The sequence below is a fragment of the Diadema antillarum genome, unplaced genomic scaffold (assembly GCF_040938485.1).
Source record: "Diadema antillarum isolate AM-2024a unplaced genomic scaffold, OU_Dant_1.0 seq00000455_RagTag, whole genome shotgun sequence".
Classification (NCBI taxonomy): Eukaryota; Metazoa; Echinodermata; class Echinoidea; order Diadematoida; family Diadematidae; genus Diadema; species Diadema antillarum.
The window spans coordinates 1,154,968-1,177,500 of record NW_027271427.1 but is presented as its reverse complement, the minus strand read 5'-3'; the positions used below and the strand labels follow the sequence as shown (position 1 = coordinate 1,177,500).

Genomic DNA, 22,533 nt, shown 5'->3' with positions numbered 1-22,533 from the left:
TTATTCTTTTTATTATTTTACATAATATACAAAGTAGACCTATACATCTGAGAAATTGTATTGTTTTGACAATTTGTGAGAAGTACAAGTCTTATTGTATAATACAAGATATATGTACGATTGAATGTATTATGAGAGAAACATAACATGTAGTTACTTTACAAGGATAACAAAGAAGTAAATATAACGATGGAAAGAGTTAGCAATGGATAAATGTCAAAATAAACACATGACAATTGTGCATGTAATGCTTTTTGACATGCTCTCTAAAAAAAAATCGAGTGAAAATATTCACTCTTAAAAGAGTGAATACAAAAAAGAGTGAATTTAGAGTGAAATTGGAGTGAATTTTGAGTGAAAATGTTCATTTTCACTCATTTTGGAGTGACCTTAGGGATCACTCGAAGATTTTGGAGTGATCCCTGAGGTCACTCTAAAACGAGTGAAAATGAACATTTTCACTCAAAATTCACTCCAATTTCACTCTAAATTCACTCTTTTTTGTATTCACTCTTTTAGGAGTGAATATTTTCACTCGATTTTTTTTTTTAGAGAGGTGGTTCCTGCTGAATCTGAGAATTCAATGGACTGGGTGTGTGTTGTTATTTGTTGTAGGTCCATGGTTTGTGGGATAGAGAGCGCGTGTGGGAGGGTGCGTTTATCAAGAGTTTGTGTGACAACATGAATACAAAAAAAAAAGTTTGTGTGACCAATAGGGAGAGCGGAAGAGAAACAGAGAGAGGAGAGAGGGGGAGAGAGTGGGAGGTAAGTGTGGTGGCGTATTCTCAGTAATGACGTACTATGGAACATCTTGTGACAGCTTAAAGATAAATTGACTGTAAACAAACAAAAATATTTTGATTCATGTTTACATGGAAAAACACTCTGCTCCTTGAACATGACGATTTAGACCGCATTCAGCGTAATACTCTGCGAAAGTACCTAGTACGGTTTTGTCTTTTTCACTTGCAGGGTTATGATAAATTGATTCTTTTTCATTGTTTCAAATGTGTGTTTTCAATGCAGATGACAGAGAAGAATTTTTGGTTATCTGAATAGATATGATCTTGTATGAAGAACAACGTAACAAAATTAAATAGAAACTGGTGATCATTATTGTGCTGTTGCCATCTTTAACCCTGATTCGAAATGTAGAAACGATGTGGTTGCTTTAAACAATACGTATGCTAGATATCATATGGGTGCATATCACGAACTCGAGACCCACGATTCATACAGCCCACGAGTCATACCATGTACGAGCTATAGACACTGAAGTGAACAAGGCCCACGAACTCGACATAACTACAATAGGCTCACGAGCGGTACTGTCCAGGAGCTAGACACTAATAGGTAAATAAGACCAATGAGCTAGATATTAGACAAAAATAAGGCCCACGAGCTCTACACAAGACAAAAAAAAAGACCCACGGGCTGGATATTACATCACGGGGATTAATGTACGCAGTGTTAAGCTCATGGATCTAATTTCCCTACAGTGTATCTCATAGGGCTGGTTTCCTTGGTGTCCATGCTCGTGCATGGGCTGCGTTGCTCGTGCACCATTTTCCAATGTCGATCTCGTGGGCCGTATAACTCGTGGCTGTCGAGCTCGTGGGATAACCCCTAGTTTTGATGGTGTGTGTCTTTGCGCGCCCTCCGTGAGTGCTGCCCGAGTTCTCGTCGATTACAAAGGTGGAAGTTTGAGACCGATCTGGGTTGTTCTCACCTATAGGGTCACGGAGGTAAGTGTTGAACTCGCGAACTCCTCGAGGGAATAACTGGAGGGGTATTTTCTCTTTCCCTCGAGCGTCTCATGATAAGTTCTCATTCCCTCAATTACCCTCATTTCATCCTCGTTATGAAGCGCTAAATCGCCACAACGACTTGTTTGGGGGCGACCCAACGGGACAGCTAAACTCGGCTAGCCAAACGCGGCGCATTTAACTATTTCTGACTATTTAATGATCGACGTTGATGACTTATCGAGTCCAGGGTCGTTGGAAAGGAGTCCTGCACGTAGAAGAAAGGAAAATGTGTCACCAGTACCATCATCATCAGCAACAACAACAACAGCACTACAGCAGCAACAAAAAACAAAACTATTCTTACATTTTCAGATTTTTCTCTCTGGGCTCAGGATTTTCATGTTGTATGCGTTGTGTGTGTGCGCGCACGCGTGCGTCCGCCAACACGTGTTGAATAATCTTACTATACCTTTAGTGACTCGTTAGTATTCACTGTATCTAGCACACTACTTCACCCGCGTATCTTAATTGAAATAACCTCAAGGTAATTATAGTCTACATTACTTCAATCATGCATAGTTAGTGAACCTGCCGACTGCCTGCTCATAAGGAGGTTTAGGGGACTGACCCATTACCGAAATCATCAGCGTGATCGAAGTAGGTCTCGAGTTCATTTCTGTGCTCCCAAAGACACAACGTCAGGCGTCTTTTAGTGGGTGAATTCAGTTAAAGAGCAATTCCAGACCGTGAATCACATAACATGCTTTACTTAAAGGTCAAACAAAGTGTGAAATTTAAACTGAATGATAGAGAAACCTATCAAGATATAGGATTCAACCTGAGAAAGTTCGTACGCACATTGAAAGTTTGGGATGCTGTTCGTTATTCCGAAGGTTCGCTATTCCGAAGGGTCGTTATTCCAAAGGGTCGTTATTCCGAAGGGTCGTTAATCCGAAACACACAAATTCCCTATACCTAGAGGTTCGTTAATCTGAAAATGAAATTCGGAACAATGAACCTTCGGAATAACGAATCTTCGGACTAAAGAGCCTTCGGAATAACGAACATTTGGAATAACGAGCTGTAACCGAAAGTTTGTACATGGAACAGTGATATATTGGCAGCAACCATATGTGTATTAATTTCATGGCCTCACGCAACAGACACCTGGGTCCTCACTAATGTCCTTTACTAACTCATATTAGAATAGAAACACAAGCAGCTTTCTCATCATATTTATTCCGTGTGTATTCAGTTCATTTAAACTCAAATTAATTCAATTCAATTTAGCAGTTCTAGCAGGATTGTTAAATGAAGGTAAACTCAACTCCTCAATGCCCATGATCATGTAAAAACAAACAACAACAAAACAAAACAGAACAAACAAAAGACAATACAAAAGAGAAAGGTAGCCCTTCCATCAAATCAGACATGAACAAGACTTTAGTCGAATTTGATACTTATTGTGCTTTTTAAACGAACTCTAAACTATAATTAGTAAAGCAAAATTACATGAAAATCAAAGGATATGATGTCATCACGCACAAATCTGTCAGTGATCTGCTCTCGTATCTTCACTAAACATTTTGAAATCTAGATTTAAGTGAAACGTTAACTTAAACTAAACTAAATTGTTGTTTAAATCTAAAAAAAAAAATTTCACTCCAGAATTCTAACTAGCAATAAAGGCTTTCAAATGGAGAGTCTTACAGTTGCTTTTATCATCAACCATAAACATAATGTTTATAACACTTTTTTGTTTTTTCGTAAAATAATGGAAGTGTTTAGGTAACCTGCGCCTACAAAAGTCTTTGCCATATCTTTTTTTTTTTTTTTGCGTAGACGCTTGCGACTATATCATTTTGATCAAAAATCATAGAAAAAAAATCATCGAAACTTTCATAACTCTGTCTAAGCTTTATGGAACTTCGACCATTCTATTCTTTTAACTGTTTTTGTTTGTGTGTATATGTGTGTGTGTTTCTAGATAGAGGTACTGTTTACCACTGAAAGCAGTGATTTAAAAAAAATGTTCGAGTTATCTCATTTCAAGCATAAAAAGGAGACATCACTATTTTTCGCTATAAACCATAACCGCAGACGGTTTAGGTACAATTTTGTTATGATTATTGTTCACCGTGTATATTTAGCATTGCTTAACATTGATTATACTGATTGAAAATTTTACATTGGTTGTTCTATCCCGAACTCACATTATAAAACTATTTTGAAGCACTAAAGCTGGGATTTCATTTCATCTGCAAAATGGTAAATAATGCCTTTAACATGAAGAATAATAATTATGATAATGAAGTGATATTTCATTTTTTGGGGCTATGGTAGCATACGCTTCTTTCAACTCTTGGTGTTGCTTGTCTCAAACAAATTTCAGATTGGCTATTAGGATACCAAGAAAAAGAGTTCATATGCTAAAATGAACGGTCAGGTAATTCTTACATAATAAACATGCATTATACACAATGATGTGGAGGTTTTTTTCAATGTGCAGACTTAATATATAAATAAATTAAGTGAAAATATAGCGTTATGATAATGATAAGGTATCATCACAGCTAATGTGTCGTCGATAGGAAAGGCTGATATAGGCATGATAGGCGGATATGCTGTGCGTTCTCTTGTACGTAAGATATACTATAAGAATGTATGTGTGTGTGTGTGTGTGCGTTTGTTTGTACTGTGTATGTGTGAGTATAAAGTATGTGTTCGCTTGTTCAGATGTCTATATATAGATATATGTGATGCCAAATGAGAGAGACGTATCATTATCAAGCAGATCCTACTCGTTAATTGATTTGAACCAGTTGAGCCTAGAATCCAGCACTGAGTGATGTTAAATAGGAGGGATAATTACATCCCTACCTGTTTGTGTCACAGTTGACATTAATGTATGATCTCCCAGATAATCGCACGTATAAAGCGGGGCTAAAGTGGCTTATACCTTATCGAATCTCGTATTTTCAACGTCTGGATGAGATAACGACTTACCTCAGCCTCCTCCCAGGATGCATTGCGGTTTGGGAAACATGGCCCTCGTGTCCCTTTTATCACATACACGCTTCCATGCTGAACACGAAGGTGACTGATTTAGATTCCTGGCTAGACTTTTGATCATCGATCAGGGATGTCCCATCACAGTTGGTATTATGAAACATGTCTTGTGTTCGAGGAGCACAATCACTATTATATATACCTCAATCATCATCACACACTCAGCCAATACGGTATCAACATGGAATAATGCAATTTAACACTAAAGCGATAGTAATTCAGAGTATCAATTCATTCAAATAACGTGTTCATTCAAATTGTAAGAACATCAATACTTGGCGAAGAGTTTAATTGGAAGGATAATAGTGTCTCACGCACTTTCTTTTCAAAGAGCACGAGTATGTTCATGATATTGCCGAAGTTTCTCAACATTGCCCCAAATGTATCTTAATGATAACTTCTTATTCACTCCTAGATACCTTTGGACTTTAACTTTACCTTTACCTCGGCCAGTTGTTCTGGTTTTGATTAAACAACAACAACAACAACCCCCCCCCCCAAAAAAAAAAAACCCACACAAACAAACAAAAAACAAACAAAAAAAAAACCCCTGCTGAATTCATGACAATGGAGAATCAAGGTTTCTGGTTTTCAAGTGTGTTTTTTTCCTTCCTTAAGATTTTTGAGTCTGCAAGTTACACAAAGATATAAACTTGAAGAAATAAACAAACGATCCCCCCCCCCCCCCCCGCCGAAATAAAAATCCCTCTCAATAGTTTAGTCCTATCTGTACCCATTTTCCGGAAGCAATTTCGGGGTTTTTTTCTTCTTCTTTTTCTTCTTCTTGTGTTTCCATCAACTTCTGTGCCTGTGTCTTGCGCATAATGGAGTACCACTGCGATGGGCTTGATATATCTAACACTAGTTGTATTTAATGCAAAAACGAGGGAAACAAAGATGACTTGATATGAATTTCCTTCATGATCAGCTTCCTCAGATGGTATATGATTGGTTTCCAGTTCCATTCTGACGGCCTTGGTTATCCAGGAACATTTTTTCGTTCCCTGTAAGAGTAGAAATATAGAGCCAGAGAAAAAATATTATACTGAGGTAAAAGAGTAACATGATTAAGATTTGGCGAGAGATGTGGCGATGTAGAAGCAGCGAAAACGTGACATCTCATTCCATGACTCATCCAACGCATGTCTGCACTCAAGTTATCCGTTCTCATTTCAGCACACCTTCGGATATCTCTCCCTCAAGGTTTTTAAACCTATTTTTTTCTATCACTTTCTTACAAAATCTGCATAATACCTATACGCATTTTGTCAAGAATACTGTTCTTTGAGTTTCCATTTGGGCCACTGAAGTGACAAGAGCATGACTGAATTGTAAAATACTCAAGTGTTGCTTCTCAAAAGGCAGCCGATATACATTTGTGATTTTAATCTGTGAAAAACATCTGTCATGAAAACTGACAATTGTCCTAACCGTCTTAGCAACAAATGAGTGGGCCCCGTATTCGGAATGACTGTAAAAATGGAAAGATGTTGGCCTGGTAAATGTATATGTGTCACTCTGAGTACCGGATAGTAAGAAAGTTAAAGAGTAATTTTGATAAAAGCATTTGATAACACAATGGTAATAACTTATCATGTAGACATGAACATGTTGTTATTCCTGGCTGGCTATGTATATTCTCAACGATACACATTTCACTTTTTTTTCATATTTCTCTGTACATTCTGCTGATAAAAAGTGAAAATGAAGTTTGCATTGAATTGAATTGTGTACATGTACTTTTATTCATTTTCCATATCAGCCATATACTTACTGTGCTGACCGTAGCTAAATGCATGGAATTGTAAAATTATTGCAATAGAATTAATTGTATTTCTCAGCACGAGTGGGGATCAAGGAAACCGTCTGATTTATCAGTATTTCAGTTTAATAAAAGAATAGAATGGACTGACTAATCTCCAAGGCTCCAGAGATTCCTCTCTATGACGTTCCAAAAAGTGTCGGCGCATGCGCACACTACGGCGGTAACCCACGTTGTCGCCTGGGTGAGTTTGCCGACAGACCGCGGCGCGGGCCGTCTTGATACTTCTTCAATCACGTGGACGTGGAAATCGCAGCTGTCTTCGAGGCAGACTTCCAAAATGTCTTGCAAGGTTGTTCACCCCTCTACTTCTGCATCACGTTCATCTCAAACTTATAGGCAGCATGCGAGCTGAAGCTGTTACTATGACAACATAGAAAACATGCAGAGAATCGGAAAAGTGTGGATGTTGATAACATACAATCTTTTCATTCATGGTATATCGTCATATCCTGACCATCGACTGGCGCACTTCATGTCATTACTCGGAAGAAATCAATTCATTTTTAGATTTTACTGTCGATATATCGATTACATCTTCAATCGACAACACCAATCGGCGAAATGGATGAAGGACCAATGTCGTTAATTTATGGGGCGCAAGATTAAAACCCTAAAGACAGAGAAGAGATAGTATTGATGATGTACTTAACAAACCAAAAAGTCAAAATGAAAGTCACCTCTCTAAACTAAAAGAAGGAAAAGTCATGAAGTTTAATTCATATTCTTTACACTCATGAAGCTGCATTATTCTAAAGGAACCAAGTGCTGCTGGTAGCGGAGATATACATGTAAACATTCTTATGCTGTTGAGATTAATATCATTACAACATTTTGTCAATTGTTCTAGATAAATCCTATCTTGATACCAAGTCACGCAGCTGTACTGAGAGATGACATTGACTGATACGAAACAAACAAATAACCAAAGTTTTCTTGTATGTTTATGCGTTTGTTGTTGTGTGTGCTAAGTTTTGTTTTGTTTTTTAATCTTTGCATAACCTGCAACTCCAGGTGATTTGTATCTTCCTCATGTACTAGTGACAAGTTGGGAAGGCTATCACGAATTATTGTCACATTGTCGCATCCCTAATTGTGGCCGAAAAAAATTATTTCAGGTATGAGGCAATCTTCTCTCTAACCCATCGCATCCCTCCACACGCGTGTTCACCAAGACAAAAGCTGAAAGTTGTCTCCACACCCAAGTTAATCCTGAACATATCACACAAGGGCCCTGACACATACACCATACCTGCCCTATAGATAGAAACCCCCATGGACGGCATTGCCACCACGGCTTAGTGCGGGTAGGTCCCGCCCTAACTCTCCGCAGGAGTCCGAGGGATCGTCTCCTCTTAGTCCTCGTTTCAATCGTCTGAACAAACGCAACTTTCCTTTCTTACCTTATCTTACGACACCCAGTGGTCAGTGCGGCATTTCCTGGACATGTATAATACACCTTGTGACTCATACGGAATGGAAACGTATCTGCCCTTTAGCAGGTTTCAGAGGTTCTTTGCAACATACCTTCGAGGTATTTCAAAATAATGAGCGAACAAAAACTGTATATCAACATTTTGAGTCTTCCCTACTTCATGCAGGTTGCAAAGCAATTATTTCACACACACAAGAAAAAAACATTCTCGGGATGATTTATTCCTTTCGTTCTTTCTTGTTCCTTTTGAAACAGTGTTTTTGGAGGATACGATTTTATAAACTGCATCATTTACATTATGTTTGATACGCAGAAAATAAACAAACAAATAACAATACTACTACTCCAGTCTGTGAGAAAATGTGGCAAAAGAAATTTTAAAATACAATGCTTCACTATGCTTCAGATGCAGGCTGAAAATGAGATGAAAGCAATTAATTTTGCTCAATGTGTCGTAGCTTGTTTTCACAGACCTACGGTGTATCTCAAATGTCACCGAAGTCAACCATTATAATGTTGTACATAATTCACTATAGATCCCATTCCAACCTTGCCAAAAGACAGTCGTATGATGGTAAGGTGACGAGATTTATGTCCCAGGTTTTTTGTTTGCTTTTTTTTTGTGGTTACTTTCTATCAATATGCTCACGCAACAATAAGAAATGCACACACTCAAACTCATGGTTGTGCCCATACGACCCACCCTATCTCCCCGCCCCCTTCTCCAGTTTACCCCTCACACTTTTTCTTTAACTGTTCATAGTCATTATAGTCATATACTTCCACTTTAATTACCCAATATGTCTCGGAATATTTTCCTCAGCTAAAAAATACTCTATACCCCTTTTATCCTTGAAGAGGTAATTCTGGATTGTAACTTAACCGCACATAGCACATACTCTTTATGTGCTATTAACTTGAATGAGTAAAAATAACAAAAACATTTAATTAAAGAAATTAACGACTTCCTGAAACGCGTCAAAAGGGACATTACACCATCTCATGATACAATCAGTGGCCGAACGTTAAAAGAATATGTCTATTTATAACAGGATAAAATGAAGCGTCATGATACTATATAGCTGCGGATTCATTTAAAATGTGTGCAGACGCTGGTGGCAAGCTTTTAAGTTGATTTGCATTGCACATCAGATTAATAAAGCAAGATAAGCAAGTATAGTTAGTTCTGCCTTAAAGAAAAGTTTTAGACGAAACCTAGATCTAATATTACAGTGTTTAACAGCAAAATTTCCCTCTGTATTTCTTTCATATTTTCCTTATCGTTATACGTTCTCTCAATTCCGCTGGGGCATCTGTGGGGATTTATTTTTCTTTAGATTTTGTTTCTGCCAGAACATTGAATTCAAGCGAGTAATAATTGCCGCTCCTTATTAATGTCTCTGGAAACTGATTAATAATTTTCAAGTTACTCGAGGAACGCTTTTTCCGTTCTCAGCAACGGTTAAATCTTATACTTTATTATGTTTAAATGAAATATTCTGTCACGCTTATGTTTTAGGACTACATATCACGATATGATGGTAAAATCTTACAATTTGTTCTGTTATAACACCACATAATACAAACACAAAAGCAGATAGAGTCAGAAAACGATGCTTGATTCTTTGTACCATGACTCTGACTTGTAGCATAGAATGCGCGTTTTCTCTGTCTCGCATCAATGCTGCAAGAGTCGTGGTACAAAGAATCAAGCATCGAGAACTCGCCTTTTCTCTGTCTCTGAATCTGTCGTGTTTTGTGTTTATATTTTGTCTTTCAGCATCGGCCATTCCTGCAAAGATGCAGTCCTCGGGTCCCGGATGAACTCTGGAGAGCTATATTTACCCTCCTTCTCAAATCTCTGACCATCAGGGCCTGTGTAATAGTCCTGGTGCCAAGTAGAAACTCTGTCTTTGTACATGTCGCGTGTGCTTGTGTGTGTGTGTGTGTGTGTGTGTGTGTGTGTGTGTGTGTGTGTGTATGTGTGTGCCTGTGTTTGTGTTCCTGTGTGTATTTGTGACGTCACAGCTCGGAAGTCAGTCAGCGCACCTGAAGCAGGGAGGTGAGGCTCCGTGAAAGGCGGTGAGTCCATATGCGGAAAGTGCGCTGGGAATAAACGACCTTGACAATCAAAAACAGACTCGCACACAATAACGTTTCTAACGTTCTATTTGCCAACGTCCTGACTTAGTTTCTATCCGGTCATGGGAAAATATCACAAGGTGCACTCCTACAAGTCTTTTCCAGAGACAATAAAGATTGTTTATATTCAATGTGTACGTGCCTTAGAGGTCTTTGGAGAAGCGACTTATAGGCATTGTTTCCCATTTTCATTGTCTGTGTGATGCTTTTGGTGCAACTTTGTTGGTTTTGGACAATATTTCTCACCTGCATTCAATTGATATCGATTTATGATAAGATTTTGATATAAAAAACAAATATTTGCCTCAAGGAAATATTGTACAGTAATCATGATGTCATGAAAACTATGAACTAAATACTAGTCCTAAAAGGATTCAAGCCATGTAAAATAATCTAAAAGTATGAAAAGTGAACGGTCGGGATTATCTTCTCGACACAACTCTAAATCTAACACAGATTTTATATTTTTCCATCTTCACTTTGCACATCTCTAGCCAAACACGCATGACGACATTGTTCAAATATCACAGGGCACCTTATGGTGATTTTCTCCTGGTAGACCATAAACTGGTCTACCGATGGACAGCACATATTCAAAGAACATGGTACCATGGCACTGTATAGCGGATGCTCCCTTGATTTGAAACAAAAAGTTCTCGGTTCGAATCCCCTCACTATGCTTTCAGCATTGGCAAAAAAAAAAAAAGAAGAAGAAGAGAGAATGTGTTAACCGCAACTTCCCTCTTTACCTGGGTGTAGAAATGGGTGAGTAATAATGGCGGAACGTCACCATCTGGTATACAGAACCAAGTCAACATTGAGAGGATAAATTAACCTTGCCCAAGTTAGATAAAAAACGACTTTATCATTACGAGAACAGTATCACCGTCATTATTGTCCTAGTGCTTTTGATTTAGGCTCCCCCACTTTGGTTCTTACACTGCAAGTGATGTTATTAGTATATTATTTTGCTTCGATCATTGTTTACATAAAAATAGACAAAATATTATTGTGTAGTTGTAATGGTAATAATCATTGTAACTCAGTTATGTTTGTTTGTTGTTTGCATGAACACAAAGTCGAAATAAATTCAATTCAAATCAAATCAAATCAAATCAATCATATCAAATCAAATCAAATCAAATCATATCAAATCAAATCTATATTTTCATAGGCAGCGATCATACATGCATGTCTTGTCACACACTCGTGATAACTTAATCTGCAACCCATATATTCGTTTGGAATATAACCCATCTCTCACGGAAAACCCACACGGGTGTGTCTCACATGCTATTCCTTCTTGTGCCATATCCAGGGACTTTGGACAGTCTGTACAACACCATGGGGTTTTCAGTGTCAAACGGTACTCAGAGCACACAGAGGTACGGCAAACAAATTGAAATCATACTTGGTAGAGTTAAAGTACTTAATAGTATTTTAATCACTGCTTATATGTGCCAAGAGCTTCGGACTGTATCAGGTGTACCACGCTACGTCGCCTTCTGTGGCAAAAAGCACCCAGAACACACAGTGGATTAAAGCTACAGGAAATGACAATAAATCGGAACCAAAGGGTTAACACTAAAGCGCTGCAAAGAAAAAAAACCAGGATAGACTTAAATCTATATTCTGTATTCATCATAGCGGAGGAAGTCAGTCAGTGGTCAAGGGGAAGGGGCGTCGTGCAAGTTGGGGCCGCTATAACAGGAATATAAACAGGAGATCTAAACGTGTGACAGGTGTTTTGGTGGAAGACGTCTGGAAATTTGCAGTGACAGCGTATAAACTTATCCTTTCACCATCATTGCTGTCCGTCTGAAATAGATGACAGGCTAGCGCCTTCGGCAAAAAGCCCTCTTCAACCTATAGATATGAAGAAGAAATTCTGATTATCTCAGATTATCTTATCTGTAGTGTAGTTAAGTTATTCACCTGTTTTTTTTTTTTCCTGTTAGGTGCCCACATAGTACAAGCACAGTCTTTTGAGTGGGTACCTCCACTTTTTTTTTTCGCAGAATGTATAAGTATGTTTGTATGAATAATGCCTCACTTTGTAATGACTACCGACAAGTGTTATTTTTTGCTCTGTATGTATCATTCCTTCAAGCGCATGTCGAATTTATATTTTTGTACATTCTGTTGAAAGAAGTGAGAATAAAACCTTTGAATTTGAATTTGAATTTGAATTTGAATCTTAAATGATTTTAGGATGTTGAATGTTCCTATGACAGAGGAACTTACTCCGTACATCATGGTTGATATTCCCTCTGGAAAATATTAATTTATCAGTTTACATGGCTCGATTGGACTAATAGTTAAAGCACACAACAATCTAATTAATGTACCTTGTGAAGGAACAAGATGTGAACCTGCACATGCCGTTGTGAAGTTTCCCAAAGTAGCTTTAACTATGTCTCTGGAAATTTCCTATGATTCTCTGATCTTTATGGCACAAGTTATATCAGGGACATACATTATCTTGTTTATGGTATCACGACTCCCTGCATGTCATGAAAAAGCTGATTGCGATGAATTCCGTGTAGTTTCTGAATGATCTCATGTAAACAATATGCAGAAAAAAAAATATATATATATATATTTAGAGAGAGAGAGAGAGAGAGAGAGAGAGAGAGATTAAGAGAGGGAGGGAGGGGGGAGGAGAAGAAAAAAGAAAGAGAGATGAATAATTCGAAGCTAAGGAGATAAGCCCATTGAAAAAGAAAGAGAGATGAATAATTCGATGCTAAGGAGATAAGCCAATTGAATTAGATTGTACAACTGCTCTGTCATGACTAAAGCAATTATCCTCATGAATTCTTAATATTATACATTGTATTTTATCATGTATCCCAACTGTACAATATACGAATTACAACCATTTTGAAGACTTGCATTGCCAACAAATGCTGAGAATTTAGATGTTGTTTTTAGATCGAAGAGGAGCGATCTGTATTTTAAGGCTTTGCAGTGATGGCGGTGAGGTTGGCAGACATGTGATTTCAGTTTTTTGTTCGTTTTGTTTTGTTTTGCTTTTTTGTTGTTGCTGGTTCCATACTTATGTTTACACAATATGATTCGCAAACTTAAGAAAGATATCATCATTAATATAATTGAGTCAATTTCTTTAAAGAACATATTGCAGTGACTTCTGTTAGAACGTAGCGTCATCATATCTGTTAGATTCTATAGCTGTTTTTATAGCTGGTGCGAGTGATATGATCACTAGTGTATCCCGCTATAATACCGCCAGTCACCCACCGGTGAAGACACGGCGTCTGTTGCGTGTTCTGGACAACGCCTTGTCGACTCGCAGGTTTGAGCCTCGGGCCGTTCAGGCGCCGTTTGCTTTTCACTCCCTTTGCAAAGGCAACGTGAGTCACGCCCATTGTTGATACTATCAATATTGTTGTTGGTTATACGTCACGTGTTGTTTACTATGTGTCTCAAATATTAAACTTCACACTTCTTCCAAGTCAGTTTGTCCTTAATTCATTTCATTCCACACGAACGTGTGAGTTCCTTTTGGCGCCTGGAGTGTGCCGGACCGCTGGCTATGGCGCGCCATTTTTGAAGTGCGCGCGTGCCGTCAGGAACATGACACAACAAAACGTACAATAACATTTATTTACCGTACAGTCTTTTCGTCTTAATTGCCGCTAATTTATCCTATTTATTCTGATTACCTGGGGCCACCCTGACGATTCGGACTGACAATCGTCTGTCAGCAAGACTGTGTTCACTGAGCAACCAACTTGACTGGACCTTTAGTTGATTATCACCTCTCATTCTCGGCAGGAAATGGTCAAGCCAGCTGGAGAATAGAGCGTTTCAATAGAAGTAGAATAAAATAAAATGAAACATTACAAAACTGGGTGATTGTCGTCAGATGGTCAAAGAATACCTGGTCTTTCCCCCCCCCCCCTGACATTTACGTGTTTATTGTGTTTCGTTTGTTTTTGCATTCTTGTATCATTAGGGTTTTTTTTCTTGGCTTTTTTTTTTTGGGGGGGGGGGGGAGTTATGGCTTCATGACATTTTACACAACAATACACCCACAAAATAACGATTACAACATCGGGTATCAATACTTTGTTAGAGTGAGGGAGATACTGAAATACTTATACTTAGAATTGTTTGGTGGAATGATATTTTTACTCTTTAGTGACATTCCTTTGCAAGAATCAAGAAATTCAACTGTTTCGCGATTTCCATAGTTTATGACTGTTCGGTTCTCTTACATTGTATGTTCGTTCTATTCAATTGTGACATTATTATCTATTGCTTGCCCCAATTCTTAATTAGTCTTTCAACTCAATCATGAATCATAGGCCTATCATACACAGAATCAATCACCCAGCACCCCATTTACAATTCGTAGACAAAGCTACGTAAATGATAGCAGTGAGGTAAGACCCTAGCTGACACTAATCTGATGGCCACCTGACCAGGTGGAATAAGAAACAGATGTAGCGTTTGTTGTTGCTATTTTTAATACTCGTGCCTTTTGATATATTTGAGATTAGTCCGCTTTGCTTTGAACGCTGTAACGTTTTGGATCAGGAAATCTTTCCATCAGACGTCTGGATGTTACCGACCCATAGATAGTCCCCATTAAAGGCACAACATGGACAACAACAACAACAATCAAATCAAGACAAGTTAGACACTAAAGGAAAGCAACCATCATGAAAGAGAAATGTGGATTGAGTGAAAGCAGCAACATAAGTTAAACGCATCAGTAAAAATTTGAGGGAAATCGGACACTGATCGACGCAAAAGTTATGAATTTTAAAAGTTTTGGTGTTGGACATCATGTGTGGACAACAATTCAAAATATAAAGAAAATTCAACATGCTTTTACTTTTCTACAGTAATTAAAGAGCACTTGAATAACCGCTTTAAGAAAGCAGGGGGAATAATTACTACCCTTGATATATGTCAGTATCAAGTTGATGGAATGTGTAATTTTCATGAAAAATTGATTTTTGTGGAACTCTCTTTATATTTTCTTTATATTGTTGTCCGTACATAACGCCATGAACTCTCCTTATATCCAGTGATTACAACACCAAAACTCTAAAAATTAATAACTTTTGTATCGATTGTCCAATTTTCCTCAAACTTTCACTCATGTGTTAATTCTTCTAATAGTTGCGGCTGCTTTCATTCAATCCACATTGCTCTTTAACACAGCAGAAACGGAATTCGTTTACCGAGGGCAATCTGTAATGAGAAAATGAAATGTATTAAAAACATTCTCTTTTCGGTAACGAGACGTAATCAAACCATCAAATGACATAAATACGCACTGTGCAAACTTTTTTTTAAAAATTAATTCAATTTCATTACCTTTTTGTGGAATTAAGCACTGGGTTAAATACCCGTGGCATAGTTGACATGTAATTCAACAATACTAGTCTCTGATAATACACTGTATATGCATTTTTAGCTCAATAATGGTCATGACAAAATGGCAGAAGGACGTTGAATGTATAGGACGTCCCCTCATAATGGAAGAACTGATCACACAAGCACTCTTTCATTTCGTCATCAGAAATTCCCCCCCCCCCAAAAAAAAAAAAAATGTAATCGGGACCAGAGCCCAGCTGCTAAAAGTTGAGACCACACCTAAGTTAGAATATCAAACATAAGTCTCTGAATACTCAGTTCTGATTGGCTGATAACTGGTGTATGTTTGATTGCATTTTTTTTTTCAATGCAACAGGGCACAGGTGAAGCTTTAAACAACAGTTTACTAGATTATCGCAAACAGCAGGGAAACATAAGTCACTTAGAGTATCTCAAAGTCCAGCATGTCAAAGCATTTTCTTTTAGATGGAAAGGAAACTAATATAGAACAAAAAACAAAAAGGCAGCAATGAAGCAAGGGGGGGGGGGATTGATCCATTCTCACTTCCATTTCCTCCCCCATCTATCCTCTCCCCAGTCTTCTTTCTCTCTCCATTCTATCCTCTCTATTTCTGCATATTTCATTTCTTCCCTCTTCTTCTCTTTCCCTCTCTCTAACGCTTATTTTCGTCAGACTATCTCGGTGCCCGAGCACATGAAGCACGGTGGAAGGAATATTATTGGAGGATGGGAGGTTAAAAATAAGCGTGTGACAGGTTTCGGTAATATGCTTATATCCGGTAAGCTGGAGCACTCCCTCTCTTTCCCGTGTTCCCCCAACACAAGAAGAAACTGGTTCATTAGAGTACGCTACCTTGCGAGGAGTTAGCTGAATGCCTCTTTCCCAGTCGGTTGTGTGCGATTACTTCACGGCAGACACTCCTATTGAGATCACGGTCCTTTCTCGTTTAATACGTACTTAATAAATCAAGGGCGCACTCTACGTTACTCTTCCTCTCCGTGCGTCTGCGCAGTCGATTGCACGCTTGAGCGCAAAATGTCAGGACTTTACATCGGCCCTTGTTAATGACTCGGCAGTTGATCTCAAGTCATTCTAGACGACGCAAGCTCTGAGTGGAGTGGAGACTTTATCTCAGGGAGTATTAAAAAGAACGCCTACACACGACCTTGATTGTTCGTCAGTGTTGGAAGAATAATGGTCCTTACCATTCGTTTGGGAATTATTTCTTGGAGCTAAAAATCATACGAGTTGCCAGTTTGGTCGTTGCTTTTATCTTCGAGGTGAGTAAAAGGTAGAAGTTGCGCCTATGATTGGCTACGGTTGACGGAATCATAATTGACCAATAGCTGCAGTTATGTTTTATACGTTTTTCGTTGATTTTTTTTCCCGATTTGATATATACCTAAGCTGTGCTCATCATTCGCTTTGCGAAGTTTGGCGGATTAGACATTCTCTCTCTCTCTCTCTTTCTCTTTTATTATCTCTGATGTATTTTCTACATTGATGTGGTTGTATACTCATGTATATAATCCTAAACTTGTAGATATTATGATATGATCTACGTATTTAATCATATCTTTAGAATTTGGAAGACAGATAATCTGATTAGATTACAATTGACGCCTGACTTTTTTTTCCTGGTAGAACGTACTAAAGATCGATATTATGATATAGCTGTAAAAGTTTTTGTCATTTTTGTCATTTTCATTTTCTCTTCTTTAACTACGACTACGATTATTATTATTATTATTATTACTGTTATTATAATTATCATTATTATTATCATTATCATTATTAATATTTTTACCATCATTGGCATCATTATCATTATCATTATTACCACTACTACTACTACTACTACTACTAATACCACCACTTCTACTACGACAATGTACTGGATGAGCAGTGTAGACTTTGGCTTGACAAGAAAAAAGGGAACTTCGTATAGCGATCTCTTTCATTTCATTTTTCTTTTTACATTTTGTAAGAGCATACACTAACAAATGAAAGCGCTTTTGCCATTCAATTCAATTCAATTCAATTCAAAGTTTATTTCATTTTCCGACATAACATATGTTTCACTTCTTTTGATAACAGAGAACAAGGTAAATAGAACATAGTGAAATGAAAAGACTGTACAATAATTGAGGACCTTTAGTAATCATAAATAAAAAAGAAACAGAAGTGATCGAAATGAAGTACATGTATACCGTGCGAAAAAAATTCTATATTTCCTTCTGCACTGACATGAGAAAAAAACCCAACAACTTTCTGTGGCCCCATGTTGATAAACCAGCGATGACCTAGTGTTGACACGGTAATTAGCAGCTAGTTAATTTTGTGACTAAAGAGGACTTTGTCGGCGATCTTGAAAAAAAAAAATGGGCGTCATAGCGAATTGAGGGTCATGTAATATTGCGTACTGTAACAAAGTGGTCGTTTCGTTGTTATATGTTATTTGTATATTCGGATGTGATATATACACATTGTGTATGTATAGTACTTGATTGCGACAAATTATTGGGGTAGTGTATATATGCACCGGTATTGCATTTATGCTTCTATAATCATGTCCTCGCCCTGCCCTATCCCAAGTTCTGCCTCGTTTTTCTGTTGGAAAAAGACTTGTGTGCAGGAATTGTTTCTACTTACTAAGTTATCCAAAATCTTTCTGACGGTATGATTGATAGTTGCAAATCCACGGTTCCTCATGACAATGAATCGATCGCTGATATTTATGACAAAATAAAAGTATTAGCAATAACCTCAAGAGCCACTCGCAAGTAAGGTCCGCTATAAAAACAGGAAAGTTGTCATTCTTATAACTACGGGCGTTTATGTTTTCGGGTTTTTTTTTTTAAATACAATCCTCGAAAATTACTTGCAACTACTGACAGCTAGAAGTCAGTATTTACAATACGTGGCCGCTGTGAAAATGATTCAAATTTCTCGTGTCGAAAAAGTCTAGAAACCATCCCTTTTCCTCCGTGGCTACAGTCAGCAAGGATAAACTTTCCCTGTCACTGTGAATGTTGCAGATAATTAGACTGCTAGAATATGTTTATCTCCTCCACGATCTTATCTCGTAAAAAACAGAACGCGTTCACGAATGTGACAGATCCTCCACAACGAAAACAGTGCGAATGTCACGCACACAGTCGCTGGGGGCTCTCGTCAGTATGCCGTCGCGCACAAGGAAACACTATGCTTGAAGCTATAGTTGTTGATGTTTCGCAGCTGCCTTTCTCTCTCTTTTTTTTTTCAATCATTTTGCCAGCTCGCTGTTAGATATTCATCAAAATGAGAGTATGGTGCTTCTGGTTAACCATGAGGGCGGAATACCGATTACTTGACCTTGTGATTATCTGATTTTCCGACACATTCAGCTAGTCATTATCTGATGTCGAAGGCTCCCAACGTATTACCATAATATGCGCCTTTCATTGAGATTGCTATCTTCAAGAGAGACAAGCACGTTTGGGTGGAAATGGAAACGGACGCAATCACAAGGCCACAAGCACGTGACTTTTCATCTCCTCTCATATGGGACTTCGGAGAATCGATTACATTTACTGAAGGGAAAGAAATTGGCCTCCGATTCGTCAATGCGACAATGACCGTTATCATCAATATTACCAGTTTATTAGATTTTCAGTTATTGTGTTTACCCGTACGTCTCGTTTACTTTTCCATTGAAATATGGGTCAGAAATATCTCGTTCATTTTATTTACTTTTCTATTCATTTTCAGGAAATCTCACGCATCAGTCATGTGACGTGTTTTCACTGTCATATTATGACTTTAATCATGTTTTAAGAAAGAAAAATAAGGGTTGCCTGCTCGAATCATGTCTGAGGAAAGATGAGTCATTACAAGCCATTTGAATCTCTCGTGGCTTCAACAATTTGACAATTTGACATTTGACACTATGTGTAGCAGTAAGTGAATGTTTAATGTCATTGGAACATAAGGTTGATGTGAATTGGTAGGGTTAAAATGTTTGAACAAACAGAACACTGATATCAAGTAGCAGGGGATTATGGAGAATTATACTTGACGAAACACGAGCCAATGACACGACAATATCTGTTTTAGTGGAAAGAACCAAAGTTTGTCTTCAATCATCGATGTCCGGGGTTAAAATCAGCTCCTGGCGTTCCTGTGGATTTTTTCCGCCTTTTCTACAGGCAAGAAACGAATATTTTTACCTCGGACCTAGAATACATCTTGCCTCTATCTTACTTGTGATGCCACATCTTTGGTGGCAGTCCCCTTCAAGCTAAGGCACGCATCGTTGGCAAAATGAAAATGAAGCGAGACGACGTCTACGCCATCAGGCGACGAATGGCTGGAGTAAGTCCCTTCACTCCAAAGCCTGTGGCCATCAGGTGACGAATGGCTGGAGTAAGTCCCTTCACTCCAAAGCCTGTGGCCATCAGGTGACGAATGGCTGGAGTAAGTCCCTTCACTCCAGAGCCTGGCAGATATGATGGGCATTGGGAGTAAAGTCTGGCTGCTTATTATCAAAGACTTGGAGAGAAGGCTATAATTATGGACCTCATGTACTAACCCAGAGAATAAGTTAAGATGTTCAAATACAATATGCATTCACGTTGGGCAATCTGCTCTTAGTAGTTTCTCTATACTTGGCATTGTTCTCAAAGTGTTGTCAGACATGTCAGAGAGAAGATCAACGTTTTTCAATCTTTTCGAAGTTTTACCGGGAGTCATCAGAAATTTTGAATAACATTATATCAAACTATGGATCAAGAGTTAGTGTCCAGTCCCCCCCCCCCCCCCAGAAGCGAATTAACAGTCGCATTAAGCTAGAACAAACTGCAGACTTCCTGTAAACAAAATTCACCAGTCCCGCGTTGATGTCATGCGTGGGATGAGTAAGGGTCATCTGACTGCTGTTCGAAGTGAACCCACGAGGTTTCAGCTCCAGCTCCAACCTAGCGAGCATTTTCGGCGCAACGCTTACGATGTCCCTCGTCGTACCTCTATAATCACGAGAACTGACGACATGTAATGGTTTGTCATTGGCGGTTTACAGCATCCGAGAATCTAGATAGAAAATCACGTATGAACAGGGTCGCTTGTTATGATTTCTTCGGGCAAAAATAAAAGGGGCCTTACGACTAACGTTAGGAGTGTGTCATGACATCAATTTCATTTAGTATATCCCATGACCAGGAAGGTGGGCTCTCCCACCTCTCTGCATTTCTTCCTATGACTATGATATACTATATGACTAAAATATGGTCTATTATATCCATATAATTATTTCCATCTATCTATCAATCTATGTGTATATACAAATATCAACACATGTGAAGTGCTAATAATGTTCATAATGTTATTAATCTTGCGGCGGGAAGAAGGTGGGTACACAAATCAAGGTACCCTACATTTTTGCCTCACTCCTGATAAAAATCATGCTCCCAGTAAAATGACCTACTTCTATCGGGCAGTTCACTTCGCCCGCTTCCTCCCTGCTCACACTTACTGCGTGCAGTCAAGCCAAATATCCCAGGCCTCTCCGAACGCTGCCCTTCTTCTTGCGCAGTCCAAGCGGTAGGTGAGATGATTTGAAATCCGTCAAAAGATGCACAAATTCGACCGAATTCGCGTTGAAACCACAATCCCTCCATTATTGGTTCCTTCCCATCCACTTCGTTTGAACCTCGGCGAAGATTAGGTGGTTAAAGGAAATAATATCCGCGACTCGATGCTACAATTTGTCTGCCTTCCTCTTTCGCCTCCCGTTCCGTTGCAATCACGAGACGAGTTTTGACGATATTTATATTCTAGCTGGCGCTCGGAGTCCGTAGGCCTACACTTTCGATGACCCAAAACAGGCTTATACTGATATCATTATAGGTTTAGGTGGTGTAGTTTTGTATCGCGTTTTGGTGTACTATATCATGCTGTCTTAGATGTATTCTATAGCTATTTCCATCACGATGTCTCATTGTAGTATCATCAATAATTTATCATATATACACTGTATGATTAGTTTTGCATGATATGGAATATATGTGTATATCACTATAATCATGTTATGTATAATATATTATTAAAAATACGTAATTAGCTGATGTTGGTGCAATTGAGTAAATGAAACTGAAACGAATAGATCAATAGTTTCAACAGTATGTTCGTGGGATAACTTTATGTGATGTTTCTGATAGCAGTGTTAATGTTCATATCATTCTTGTACAGAATACCCGTAAGATGAAAAGGAAGTAATGACAGAAATTCTTTGTATCATAGGGAGAAACATATCAAAGACTATCAATTTGAAAATGGGAACAGACGACTGAAATTAGAGACTAGTAATCGTTGTAGGTTGAGCGTATTCCAATCTCTTTTCACACAGAACTAATATATTACTTCTGCGTAAAAAGAGATAAATGCGCTCGACCTATATGTCTCAAGAAGAAGATACAAGAATATATCAGGAATAATTTATCACATTCTTCTTGATATCTCCAAAACCACTTCTGATTTTACGTAGCTCATGTAGAAAGGAATACATGGGATTGTTTCCCCTGGATTTGCAAAAATTACTCAACTTCCATTTTCTTTGTGTGACGTGAAATAACTACGCTCTGACAGAAGAGTGAAAACACGATGAGGAGAGTATTTAGAGAGCCAAGGAGTCACATGACCAAGGAGTCACATGACCAGAAGGATTCCTTCGAGATGTTTCATTGGACGCTATGTCTGATGACGTACCAATATTTAAATGGCTCTATTGTTCATCGTTATTTTGTTTCCTGTTTTGCTCCATCTTTCACTGTTCACTCATACATTGAAAAGCTGTGTAGTTCATCTGTTGTTTCGTTTCGAATCGTTCATTAATTACAATTCCTCCCATAGGGTACATTCTCTTTGAACGCTCGACTGATGACACCGTTTAAAGTTTCAGTCACATCCT

At 38.3% G+C, this 22,533-nt stretch overlaps 1 protein-coding gene across 1 annotated transcript in view; it reads left to right on the top strand.

The window, feature by feature from the left end:
• LOC139732922 (uncharacterized) overlaps positions 1-22,533 on the top strand; it is a 39,440-nt gene that overhangs the window by 10,348 nt on the left and 6,559 nt on the right. The window contains exons 2-3 of the mRNA XM_071643759.1: positions 19,859-19,978; positions 21,039-21,167. Of these exons, the coding sequence (XP_071499860.1) occupies positions 19,859-19,978; positions 21,039-21,167 (249 nt within the window). The remainder of the gene's footprint in view (positions 1-19,858; positions 19,979-21,038; positions 21,168-22,533) is intronic.